Source organism: Solea solea, chromosome 1 (assembly GCF_958295425.1).
Source record: "Solea solea chromosome 1, fSolSol10.1, whole genome shotgun sequence".
Classification (NCBI taxonomy): Eukaryota; Metazoa; Chordata; class Actinopteri; order Pleuronectiformes; family Soleidae; genus Solea; species Solea solea.
Window position 1 is genome coordinate 35455547 of NC_081134.1, and position 13888 is coordinate 35469434.

A 13888-nucleotide genomic window follows, 5' to 3' on the forward strand; every position below is an offset into this window, starting at 1 on the left:
TCCAAGGAGCTGGAGGAGCTTGTTCAGATTTGCGCACCACAGAGAGAGAGAGAGAACGACCCACACTGTGCCTTCACAGATCACTGAATCACACACTTCCACTACTGATTCACATCGACAAAAGCACTTTAAAGTCTCTCAACGATGAGACTCTGTGGACTTCCACTTTTTCTCCTTTTCCCTCTCATCACGGGGACACCTTTCCACAACACCCGGTTCCAGAACAGCGCGTATTCTGGCACCGACATGCGCCAGAGAAACAAGTGAGTGAAGAGGCTTTACCATCATTGCACGATGTCATGATGTCACGATGCGTTCTGATGCACTGGTTATTTTTGTCAGCTGAACTTGTTCTCGTGGCGACTTTGCGTCAATGCTTGTTTTCTGCAGAAACTGGTGCGCACACGTTGTGCACAAGAACGTGAGCTGCGCAGTGGTGGGAGGCTCGGACAGCTTCGTGCAGCCGGAGCTTCTACCGTGTCCACCGGATCTGCCAAACTGTGCTCAACAAGTGATGTAAGTTCCCAGAAGTCCTGCACACTGGGCGGAGGACTGATTATCTTTATCTTTGCTTTTTTTCTTTTCTTTTTAAGCTGCAGTGCGTGACTTTAAAATATGAAAAGTTTTCACACTAAATTGTGAAACTAAAAACTGGACCTGTTTCACATTTTGCCAACTGCTATATATTAATTATCCTGAACATTTCAAACAGTGATTTAAACTTCCATCACACAGTCCATTTTATTTGGTGCCCTGTTATTATGCTGTTCCTCGAGGACACAGATGTGGCAAGAACTCGGGGAATAGAACTAAACATTAGTGAAAAATGTTAAACACTTGCAGAAGATATTGTTCTTATTTAACAATAAAAATGAAAAACTCTAGACACTAGAAACAAACACCAGACTCTCACGAGAACGGTCCCATAGTGCACCCTTGGAAATGGTTATTGTGGGCCATGATAATGAATTGGAAAGATATTTGGAACGGAGAACAGGCAGCTTGGGAGAAGAGCTGGGAAGCAAATAAAAGTGCCAGTACTCAAAATGGTACGTTTAAGAAGTGCCCCCTTCAAGCCCTGGTCTGCTATAGTCAAACAGTTGTCAAAAGAGTTAACGCAATGCTGATTATCAGCTCCACTGTACTCTTTCTGTGATTCGCATCATAGCAAGGTCTTTTTTATGTCAAAACTGATGGAGGTAAGTCAGAAGCTTTACCGAGATGCTGCATTCATGCTTCGCCATGAGAAAGCAATGGAAATCAAGTGCTCTCTCAACAACTGTCTTGACTACTTGCCTGCATGTGCCAATCACAGCTGCTGCTGTTACTACACCAGGCAGCTCCATTAACAGTTTATACAGAACCTGCTAAATGTATTTCACGGGAGTTTTGAGGACACAGACGCATCAAACTCCACCAAACGTCAAGTTAACCATTTGTTGTTACAGTTGAATTGGAAATCTGACCTTTGGCATAGCAAATAATTTAAGCTCTCATTTTTGGCAGAATTTCTGAAGCCTTTGGTCACGAGGTAGTGGCATCTCAAGCCTCTTTTGGGTGTCCTCTGTACATAGCTGATCCATAAAGTTTAATATGTTCCCACAAATTTGTCCATCAGTTGTTTTTGGGGTCCTCTCTTGGTTCAAGTAGCCTTGAGATTGTAAAATCAATGTTTAAATTTGTATTCTGAGAGTTTCCCAAGTACAAGGAAAGTTAAATGATAAAAACCATCAACATTGATGCACATGTTTTTTTGTATGGTATATGAAAGAGTTATAGAGTTAAAACTTTTAAAGAAGGCGGATTATCTAGGCATCTGTGATGAATTTTCCAAAAATGACATACATATATTGACATTGTCTTTGTTTTTCATTAAGCAACAACAAAAACACTCCGAAATGCAGTTAATCACTTGGATCACAGTGGCATGCATGTGGGCAACCAATGTCCTCATGGTGGAAAGTCTGAAACAGCTTCCTCACAACTGCGCAGTTAATTCAGTGCAAATGTGGCCATGTTTATTCAGACTCCGTTGTAAACAAACATAATTAACTCCATTGTTATCCCAAGATTGTATTGTATTTCTGAGCTTAGAAATCATCAACTGAGCAGAACTGTGTTAAATCTGTCAGTCTGTAGAAACCTGGAACCTATTTTTGTCCTTATCTGGTAAATGCTTCCAGATACCGGACACACTTCAGGCCGATTTATAAGATCGCATACAAGACTGTAACAGAGCTGGCGTGGAGGTGCTGCCCGGGGTACCAGGGCCATGACTGCATGGAGGTGAAAGACCCCAGGATACTCCAAGTAGATCACTGGCCTCATGCTCCTTCTGCCACAAGACATATTCCAGTCCCACAAGGTGCAAACTAAGGAAATAATCAAACAATGTAATTGTGTGGACTCATCTAAATATAAAAGCATTAATATCCATGTTTCCTATCTTCTCTGTGATTTCCCCCTGTAGTTCCAGAACAGGGAACTGAGAGCCAGAGAGGTCATCCATGGGGAGGGGCAGGGCAATTTGGAGGTCAGACAGGTCACAGGCCCCTGGCTGGTCACAGAGGATATCAGAATTCACATCACCTGGAGGAGGAGGTGCAGCGACTGTCTGAGATGGTCCTTGACATGCAGTCCAGAATGACAGACATGACCGCCAATCTTAGAGTGGATTTCCAAGAAGATGCAAGCAAAATGTTTGTCACGCTGCTGAATAACCTCCGACAACCTGTCAGTGCCAGAGGTGGAGAAACCGAAACCTTCCAGGTGCAGGACTTCTCCTTTGACCACGAGACAGTACCAGTCGACGAAGTTATGAACAAAATTAGCCAGGTGTCAGAAGATCTGGAGTCCAAGAGTAAATCACTGGATGATCTGATGAGCCGTGTCAACCATCATGATGGACAGATTCGTCTGCTAATGGAAGCTGCTGAGAGCCCATTGTCCTCACCGACTCCTGCTTCCCCAGCGTCTGATCCACAACTACGTGCCTACCTGGACAGTAAAATCCAAGCTCTGAGAGAGGAGCTGATGGAGGGCATGGACATCAAAATGGCAGACTTGAAGAATTCATGTGATTATAAAGTGATGTCAGTTCGGGAGCTGTGCGAGGGCCAAGATACTAATTACCTCAGCCTGGCTGAGCTGATGGACTCCAAGGAAACTGACCTTCGAAAAGAGATCCAAGACCTTAAGACCATGCTGGTTGATCCGCGCAAGGAAGGCACCCACATATCCGACTCTGTTCTCACTCGTGTCGAAAAAAACATGGAGATCCAGCTAAACTCATCTGAGAAGACTGTGGCAGAGCGGTGTCTCGTTATGGAGGAAAAACTGAAGAAAGAAAGCGAAGATGCCATTAAAGATTTGAGGGACAATCTGGAGGACAAGCTGGTCTCCATGGAAGATAGAATTGCAACCCTGTTGGCAGATACAAGTGTCATTTCCCAATCTCGCCTTCATCCAGGGAGTACAGGTGCGCTGCAGAGGGATGTAGAGTCTCTAAAGGGCTCTGTTCGGACAATGGAAGATAGACTAAATGCAGTGGACAAGTTGAACTCAAATGAGCACAAAGGTAATTTTACTGAAGACCTTCAGCAAGACTTTCATAGCTGCAAAATTGCTATTGGTGTCATGGAGACTAGTCTAAAAGCCCACATAAATCACCTTGGAGCCATGGAGGGGCAACTCTTCAACTGCAGCACTGGCATTGAGAATGCACAACATGAGCTGAGCTCCATGAAAGGCCACATGGGCAGGTTGGAGGACTCACTATCTGACCTGGTCAATCAGCAGTCCCTGACCCCACAGACCATCAACTCCACCTGGGGTCATTTAGGGGCAGAGAAGGAGATCAGTGACCTGTTGGACCTCCACAGGACACGCCATCAGGGGCTGAGAGAGCGGCTGGACGAACTGGGCAGGGAGGTGAAAGTCGAGGGCGACCAGTGCAGGGAGAAAACCGAGAAAGTCGAGAAGGATATTGCCCACATAGACAGCCGTATTGTTAGCGTGGAGGACTTGTGTGGTAAGCTGGACCCTATCTCAGGTAGCCTCCAGAGAATCAAAGAGGGGCTGAATAAACACGTCACTGCATTGTGGACTTGTGTCAACCAGCTGAACGGCACAGTCGGAGCTCATGCCAGAGATATTGGAGGACTGAGGGGAAGTTCCCAGAACCTTCAGAACCACATCACAAATATAGCCAGAGACCTCCAGGTTCTGATGGACAGCAATCCTGAGAAGACAGGTAAGCTGCCAGTGCTGTCATGCAGACATAAAACAATCATTTTGTTGCCTAGTATGTAGAGATGAGCATATATATGAAATCACTTAATACAAATGCCTCACTAAACACATGCAACGTGCCGTAAAGCGCGATGTCTGCCACCACCGTCATGTGACCAGGACGTGAGTGCGGGCTGTAAATGTCGGCCATGCACTTGGGGCATTAGGTTTTTGGAATGGCTGATTATAGCCAGGTGGTAAATGTATCACACAAATGTCAGCTACGTCGTTGCAAAGAGTTTCATTCGACCTGATATCGGTTTTGGTAGAAACTAGGTTGTGATATCTGTGTTGTATTTAAGACACCAAAAAAGTGGTTTTGAGTTTTGAGCCATCCCTACTAATCGGATGACACATTACTTTATTCTCAGGATGTATCGAATGAAAGGTTGGCAGTAAAACACAACCTTGCTCACTCGGGTATAAGCACTAGCTTATGGTGTCATGTAATTGAATTGATCATTTCTCTGTCTTACTCTTGTCCCGTAAACGCTGCATGTGGCTGCCCTTGGGCAAAGTCAGTTTTTGTTACTACCAGGCCTAAATCTCATTCATTAGTCCCAAAAGTTTCCACACTCATAGGTTGAGGCAACAATCAAATAACTGTACTTTGTCCTGAGATCATGACATGGACAGGAGCCTATTGTTTATCCTTGGCAGGCAGCGAGGTTGCAGTATCGGTGAGAGGAGGTTGGATTTTCATTAAACCATGTTCTCAGTTAAAGGAGGCAGAGCTGATTGAAGACACATGCTTGATTTAATAGAGTCCACTGTTGAGCAATGGCTTGGCTCAAAAAAAATGTTCGCCTGGCTTTTTAATGCATCTAAGCATGCATTCGTGTGTGTGTGTGTGTGTGTTTGTCCCTAATTTCGTTTCTGATACATGCATATGTTTACATTTCATTAATTGTAAACATCAGGTTCCCATAGCCCCATGACTTGGATCTGTTGTTATTTACATATGATAGTATAAGCCGTAAGCATAAATGTGAGCACAGATTTGACTATATCAGTGCTGCATACTTTTCCTAAGAGTCAGCAAAGTCCGCCTCAGTCTCATAGGAGGTTATTATTATAATGTGCAGAGTCTCATCGTTGTGAATGTGCGCGAGAGGTTTTCACACAATGTTTACAAGCCAAGTCTCTTCCTCTGAGTTTTTTGACTCGCTGGTTTATGGGGCAGGTGATGCAGCATGTGCTCCAGTCTCGGATCTCATGGGAGGTGAGCTGGAATCAAATGCAGTCCTGGATCCTGCTTTGGTCCCGGTCCAAGTCCGAACAGAGGCTCTGCCTCGAGATGTACAGTATGTTTCAGTTTTTCTCATGATTCATCCGTGAAGTTCAGAGGTGCCAGCTTACTCATGTTTGCCAAACACTTACTCCACCCAACGGGTTTTGTCATTATTTAGAATTGAATTAATCATCCTGTCAGTGGGAGGTTCCGTAAGTGGAAGCACAATTATTCAGGATTTCCACTCACTCTGAGCGCTGTGAGGGGCCACTCGCTGCTACCTCGTCTTATTGTCTCTGGTTATCTGGAGTGAGTGGAAAATGTTGCTCGGAGGGGGCCGTCACAGGGAGCTCTGCACATAATCTTATCAATGGGCGTTTTTCATTTCACTGCCAAACGCTTCTTTGTTTTTCCATTAGTGGTGCTACTGCGTCGACGTTTATATCGCTCCTTCTCCCCACAGACCACTGTCCCCATTTTTAGTCCCATCTGCACTTGGCTCACATTTCTAACTTCCACGCTTCACTTCCATTTCTGTTTAAATAAACAGCGTAAACAGTGAAAGCTTCACTGGCGTCCCAAGGGCAATATTTCAGCGTGTTTACATGATGTCATCCCAGTTGTTAACCTTAAACGAGAGGGTTTAGGAAAAGGAGTGAAGAGAGACATGATGTGTCATTCTTTACTTACTCAGTGAACTCGACATAGGATTTTGCTTCAATTTTGTATGACTTGATAATGAAAGAAATACGCAAGCCACGTTATTTTTATTTTATTATAGTAAGTTTTTTATCAAGGGATCATTGTTCTTTCTACATGTCAGTCATCTACAAATACTCACTCTCTGTAATAAGCCATCAAGTCCAAAAAAAATGAGTGATACGTTATTAATAAAAGGATTTTCAACCAGATAAAGCTATAAAATTTACAAATTATGTCGACCCCAATTCACAATATAAATTGTGACGAGAGCAAATTTTTGTGCCAGATAATGTTTCTGATCATTTCTACTGCAACCGCTGTGACGCCTGATATTGTTTTGCATCAGTAAACCCGCGATTTCATCAAATTCAATCTTGTGCGTGTAATATTGAATAAATCTTAAAAGGCTTTATTTGGCAACCAATTTGGGAAAAACTAAACTCTACCATCTGTGGGTCCCGGCAAGTTAACTTAATGATCTTTGAACCACTTCCCAAAGTGATCTCACTGTTGTGCAAATGATTTTCAATTTGCCAAAATAGACACTGAGATGTTTTGGGAAATCTCTTAGGGTTAAAGATACTCAAGAAACAAAGTACAAAAGACTCCCAAGAAAATAGTAAATAATATTCTGATAATGTGATGACGTGTGTTTTTGTGGGAGTTGACTTTGAAATATTGTCATAATTTGGTCTTAGTTCATGTTCCATCACCTCACATGGTCTAATTCTAAACGGAGATCACTGGGTGTAATGGTGCATTCACAACAAACGCGAGGAGTTTCCTGTTTGACAGTGGTTGCTGGATCGTGTGTGTTTACTCACATAATCTCATTGCATGAAAAATGTGTCGCATTGGCCGTGAACGCACCATTAAAGCCACTCTGCGCGTGTGTGTGTGTGTGTGTGTGCTCTTTAGAAGAGCAGCGTAGATCTCTGTGCTCTGTTTCTGACAAAGCCGAGTGGTTACTCAGGCCTGGAGGTCAACGACCTGTGTAAGATAAGGCAACTTGAAGGGTGACACGCTCTGGTCACCGGTGAACCGTGATAACCTCATGAACCAAAAACAAGATGGGACCTGACGGGAGGCTCTCAGGAACAATAACGTCCTCCTTAAATGTCGGCTTTTTGCTTTTGTAACTTCGGCCACTCGTTTATCCCGACAAAGCAGGTTTTCGTTATCTGATGTTGGACTTTTTTACTTTTTCTCAAGAGAGTTCCACTTTTAGCCGTGAATCCTGAGGTTGGATTTATTGATTCTCTAAATCAGTCTTGAGTGTTTTTGACCACAGTGACTCATAAAGTCAACAGACACCAAATTTGCCCTGTGGTCATTGCAAAATGGGGTATGTAATGTGGAAAATAGCCATTTTTATGACACATGGGGGCAGATGTATCCCTGAGGGTGTGTGTGTGATGGGGGGATAAGTGACAAACAGCAAGGCGAGGGTTTCCCATGCTGTTTGGCTGAGGGTTTGCACATTTGTGGTCGACAGCGGAACCAGCTGCATTTGTTTGCCGCTCACCTCTTTCATCATGACAAACTCTCTCTCTCTTGTGTATCCTTCATGTGCCTGTTTTATCCCCCGGCTCTCAAATCAGTTTTGGAATTGCTCCCATCAGAGTTAACTCACTTGGAGCTGCATACCTCGCATTAAACGAGGAGCGACGCAGTTAACAAACACAGAGCAGTGAAACACATGCACATGTGTGTGGTTGTGCACAGACCTTTTACTGTTGCACAGTGGTCCCTCTCCACATGTTGTGTAAAACAGGCCCACATCTCCGGCCTCTGTGCAAAATTAAACTCTCTTTTCCCCGAGGGTGAGGGGACAGGCTGGCTGTCTGGTGATTGAACATGTGGCTGGGTTTTTGGTATGTTGCTGGTATGCCTTTTATGTGCTGCTTTCCCATTTGGGGACAACAGACTAACAACAGGGCCTGTTGTTTCTTGTAGACGGGAGAGAAATGTTCCCACAGCCAGGAGGTTTGAGTTGTTGATATACTCCAGGGTCCGTCTGATTTGTAGTTTACAGGAAATGCAGCGGTACAGACTTGATCCCCATGTGATGGAGCTTTTCTCTCATTTTCTCCCTTTTTGTAAGTGAGAGTCAGTGGTTTGTCTTCTTATGTCACTTTAGTTCCCTATTCCATTTCCGGAAAAAATCTAAGATCTCTTATACAGTATATTCACAGCTTTATGTCAGCATTAAACTGCTTTTTTTTCGACTGACAACTAAAGCTTTAAGCTGCTTACTCTCCCGCACCAAAGGCCATAAAGTGAAATTTGCATTTTTAGCTCACAGGAAACACGGGAGCTGCTTGTCTGCTGCTGCACTGTTTCATAAGTGTGTGTCACTTTTGTGTAAATCCAAACGAAGGATGTTTTTATTACTTACTGACTATGGGCTTTGGTGTGGAAAGTGATTACAAAACAACACAAACTCAGAGTTTCCAGTAGAAGCGGCCTCTCTCATGGTCATTTCATTTCAAGTTCTTTTAGTGAGTATAAAAAGAAATGATAAAAAGGAAAAAACTGGTCAGTAACTGACCTAGTGTTTCAGGGTTTACTATTTACAACAGGACATTGAATGCAACACACCCAGCGGTTACAGTTTAACAAGAGTTCATAAAGAAGAGCCAATGGTCATAATTGGTGATGCTGGTGATAAATGATATGGGAAGTATTACTTTTACTTTTCCCCGTGGCAGTAACAATAACTTTTGACTTTTGCCTTAAGCACAAATAGCGGCTACAACCATCTGCATGACACTCAAACTGTGTTGGGTATTAATGGAGGACATGTGTTGGATTCAGGGTGGGTTCGCTCAATATTCTCTTGGGTTCAGACAGAAAAATGCGTCCCGAGTCGCACTCTAACACGCACAGCTGATCATGTGTGAGTCCCTCATACAAAGCACACTTACAAAATAACCTGAACTGTGCCTTTAACATGTAGGAATGCCTGCAATTATACTGGAAAAAAAATAATTGTATAAAATGACAGCAACTGCGGCATAAATGGCAGATAAGTATAGTCATCTAACTGTGACATTGTGGTGAGTTAGGTGGGAGATTAATGGCCTAAAGACAAAACTGTGAGCATTTGCCTCTTCTACATATAATTTAAAGACGGTTGAGGGTTGAAGTTTGTGTCACGATGAAACCAGATGGTGTGTAAACTGGTCTGACCTCCAGACATCTGGCCCTGCCTCTTGTATCGGCCTGACAAGCAGCCTTGACCCCCATCACTCACTCCATGTCTGCCCTCCTCAGGTATTCAGGTTGCGATGGAGGACACGGGACTCACCCAGGGTTCAAGTAAAGGCCTCGCAGCGCCTCTTGGCCCCGAGGACTCGTCTCTCTCTCAGCCACCTGTGATGGAGACCGGAGAGGCGGGCCCTCCGGGTAAGATGACCTCATCCAAGTTGCCGGAAGGGACGAGCGGGAGCATGATGCCTGTTCTGGGTTTTGCTGGAGCTCCAGGTGCGACACGCTCACGTGCACCTGCTGGCTGTTTTTTCTGTCATGAGCTTTCTCATTGTTTTATTTTGTATTTATTTTGCAGCTTCTCCAGTCGAACACAGTGACTCCAGCACCCCACTCACCTCTGGTACATACTCCTCTATGTACTGTATGTTATGCTGCACTCACATGTACACGGTTGAGGCTCACTCACTTTGAACGGGGGTGACGTCACACATCCTCTGTCCAGTCTAGGGTTGTTTTTGATAAAACAATAAGGCAATAAGGTAAAAACTGAGGAACATCGCAAAATGAAGGTCTATGATTCCAACATGAGAACTTGAAATGATCAACCCTGCGTTTATTGCGTCTCGTCTGGATTTGAATGCCCTTTTTATGTGTTTTAACAACACTGGTGTTGCCCGTCTTTAGGCTTTTAACAGAACACATAACCCCGCTTTTATCTTCCCTTCGCTGCCTGCCAATCGATTTTAGAATTCATTTTTAGATCTTAAAGTATGATCAAGCCCCGTCTTACATCACTGACCTCTTGAGGTCATATTCAGATCAAAGACTCTTGATGGCCCCTCGCACCAATTTCAAAAGCTGAGGTGATCGTTTCTTCTCGGCCGCAGCACCACGGCTTTGGAATACACTTCCCTTGCCTTTACACTGTTTTGAGTCTGGTAATTATTTTAAGAAAGCGCTGAAAATATATCTTTTTCAACAGGTTGTTACTCTCTCACTGATTATTCTTATTATTTACTATATTCTGGACTTGAAAATCCAGATTTATTGAGTACACTTTTGTGGATCCACTGCTTTGCTGTACTTGCGCTGCGTGGGGTAGACGTTGAGAAAAGTACCAGCTTTCCAAGTGGCAGCGCGAGAATCGTCCAGAACACGTTTACAAGTTAAAGCTTGAACTCACGCCGTCCTTATGGAGCTCTCGGCAAGGACGTTCCTCCCACTGTTGTTGTGTTTTTTGTCTGACCAAGTACACCCAGCAACGGAGGACACCACGTCGTCATCATCATCATCACTTTTGGAACATTTAGTAACTCATTAGTAACATCATTAAATCAAAAAGGGAGTACAGATTTAACAATCTTTTGCTCAACAGATGTGAACATGATGCCCCACGCACCGTCACCACAGAAACCTGCCATGGCTTTAGGTCAGTATTTATTGCTGAGAAGATCAGCGTCTTTGTCAGCAGAGAGGAGAGAGTTGGAGAAACACCTGCACATACTGTAGTTTCCATTTGTTGGCCTGTTTTTGGACAATGAGACAAAGACTCAAACAAATGTTATTTTAATTAGTTATACTGTTCAAATTTAACATGCAAAATCTGGTGTTTGTGTATAACTGCAGTGTTTTTCTTCATTTAAAATTGTTCATACACTATGTCAACATGCAGTACATTGTAAATAACTGCCAGATATTCAAAGTTATTCTGGACAAATGGGCAAAATCACCCACTCACAGGACATTTTCTGGCCCTTTTATGGTTAAAATAAGTCTAAAAGTCCAGACAGACGTTTTGAGGCTTAGGTGTTAAAGGGTTAAAGTCCAAATGTGTTTATTGGATATGAACAAACCTTTTCCATACTGTAATGTTTGGTTGAGTGTGACGTTCATTTTCCTGTCATCAGATGAGGAGGTGTCTTTCTCAGCCGGTCTCACTCTTCCACCGTTCCTGGGCGAGGCCGGCATCATTCGATTCAACAAGGTGTTAGTGAATGATGGAGGACACTACGACCCTCACACAGGTAACTGTTACTGTTACTGTCTCTCTGGCCACAGCTTGTAAAGGACCAGTGTGTAAGATTCGGTGGCATCTTGTTGTGAATCTGAACATCTGAATCCCTTTTGCCTCACGCTCCCGATCCATGTTTATACAAGAAACTCCAGTTTCCTTAGTGTAATATAAAATGTAAAAACCCTCCCATGAGCCAGTATTTAATTTGTCCGTTCTGGGCTACTGTACAAACATAACATTACAACATGGCAGAGTCTAACTTCATTTAAGTGAATAAAACATAGCAGCTCTTGGTTTTCTGCTGTGAATAATGTTCAAGGTTCATTTATTTTATGTTACTCCAGCCATAGCACATTGCACACTTCGAAGAGAGAAGCCAACACAACTTATATACAGTAATAGTAGTAAATTAAACACAAGGATACATATTGTGTTTGAATAGATTATGTTGTTTAGGCTAGGATACTCATCATAACTATCCAGACGTTCATAATCATTGTATGAACCAGAAAATGTAGTTATTAATACACTACAGTTGGAGCTACTAGTATTTTTTTCTTTATAAATGTATATTATGTACAGTATAGGTGCAGTGTGTAAACTTTAGCAACATTTATTGCTGAAGTTTCATTTGTTGCAGCTGAATCTCCGTCAACCTTCACATTCAAGTGTGTTGGAGAATCTGTGTTTGTTGCAAATATGTTTAGTTTTTCAAAAATTGGGGTCATTAGAGCTGCTCCTTTTAGGTGCCATATGAATAATTTATGTACTATTTCATCGTAGTTTATGATTTGGATTAATATTAGTTCTGATGATTTAACTGGATTTAAAAGTGTTAGGTTAGGTCCTTATTATTATTTAATTAATAGTTGCACTGTAGTTGTAGTAGTCACGCATAGGTATTTCATTTACAATGTCACAATTTGTTTCTTCTGGGATAGAAGCAATGAGCACCTGTAGTTCTAAGGGGTTTGGGTTGATTGCTGGAAGTTTAAGTTAAATAAATTTAGGAACATGAGCTACTGTGGAAGATACACTTTTTTTTCCAATTCTGTGGTAATGAAAAACAATTCATACAATTGGGTGATTGTACTCTTTTTTATTTATTTATTGAAAATAGGTGTAATTATTTTGTCTTCCATTTCTGCCAAATGAAAATGACTTCACCTTAATTTGACACACTGGACCTTCAATCAGCGCCTCCCCTCTGTGTCCTCAGGCATCTTCACCGCTCCCATAGACGGCCGCTACCTGGTGAGCGCCGTGCTCGCAGCGCAGCGAGGTGAGAGGGTGGAGGCCGTCCTCAACGTCTCCAACCGCAGTGTCCAGAGGTTGGACTCGTCCGGTTTCTCGCCGCATCGCGAACAGTGTAACTGCAGCAGCGTCGCCTCACTGAGCCTGGTTCTCGAGTTGAAGCGAGGAGACCGAGCAGGACTCGTCATGACGGCCGGAAAGCTCGCCGTCCCGGCCTCCTCCTCCTCTGAGATCCTGTCGTCTTTTAGTGCTGTCCTTCTTTACCCCAGCCCGTTGAAACGGTAGCCCTGCTACTTTCAGACTCTTACCTTGTGGTGCTCATTGTTGCAGATAAACTACTATTTGTTATATTTTATGAAATGAGGAGGGGAAACGGAGAAACACTCCATCTCTAAAAAGATAATTTGTATCATGAGTACTAATATATAGAGTGTATTATATTGCAGTTATATTTTCATTGTCTTGCAGATATCAACATAGTTTACACAATGCTGATGAAACCTATCGGCCTGACTCTCCTGTATGTCTAACAGGGTTTAGAGCTTGTGTCGCCCGGTGACACACAGGAAGTGACTCAAAGCGAGATGCTGCAAACGCGAAAAAAGTGACAGAAGTTTCTTTCTGCTGCTCAAAAAAAAAACCTGGTCACTCAGCACAGTTTGACAGTACAGCCGCTTCTTAACTCCGCCCGCCCCTGTGCTGCTGCTGTATAAACACAAACACTCCCTCAGTCAGGTCTCATAGCTTTTCTTGACAGAGCCGTTCTCAGATGAAGGACACAGCATATCAATATTGTTATATGATCATTTCTGTTCGCTAAGACCAAAGCGTTACGTTTTGTTTACAACTTAGTTTTATAAAAATATATATGTAGTTTAGAAATAATGCAGACATTCAGTTTCACACGCTACAGATGACCATTTCACTATGAAACTCATTCAAGCTTTGATTCTTCATGTTTAGGTTTTATTAAAGCATCATCCAGCATTTGATTGAACACTTTTACAGTTTACAGTAAATATACTATATGAACAATATATATATCTATATATACATTAGGGTTTGACGCGGTAAAAAAAAATGCCCTTAGAAAAGTCCTTTACAGAGCCAAGCTCTCACACAGTCTGACAAACAAAAATCAGATTAAACAGTCAAATGTATTTGTGCTTACATTCTTACATCAT

At 42.8% G+C, this 13888-nt stretch overlaps 1 protein-coding gene across 1 annotated transcript; it reads left to right on the forward strand.

The window, feature by feature from the left end:
- Positions 1–49: 49 nt before the first annotated feature.
- emilin2b (elastin microfibril interfacer 2b) lies at positions 50–13208 on the forward strand. Its single transcript, XM_058634580.1, has 9 exons — positions 50–263; positions 391–516; positions 2184–2365; positions 2471–4252; positions 9500–9709; positions 9792–9836; positions 10812–10865; positions 11344–11460; positions 12670–13208. Exons 1-9 carry the CDS (start codon positions 145–147, stop codon positions 12987–12989), a joined length of 2955 nt encoding a protein of 984 aa, XP_058490563.1. The 5' UTR covers positions 50–144; the 3' UTR covers positions 12990–13208.
- Positions 13209–13888: the final 680 nt, after the last annotated feature.

Coding starts and splice junctions, on each gene's coding strand:
- emilin2b (XM_058634580.1), top strand. CDS start 145: ATGAGACTCTGTGGACTTCCACTTTTTCTCCTTTTCCCTCTCATCACG. Junction 4,253..9,499: donor CAGCAATCCTGAGAAGACAG/GTAAGCTGCCAG, acceptor TGCCCTCCTCAG/GTATTCAGGTTGCGATGGAG. Junction 9,710..9,791: donor GGGTTTTGCTGGAGCTCCAG/GTGCGACACGCT, acceptor TTTATTTTGCAG/CTTCTCCAGTCGAACACAGT.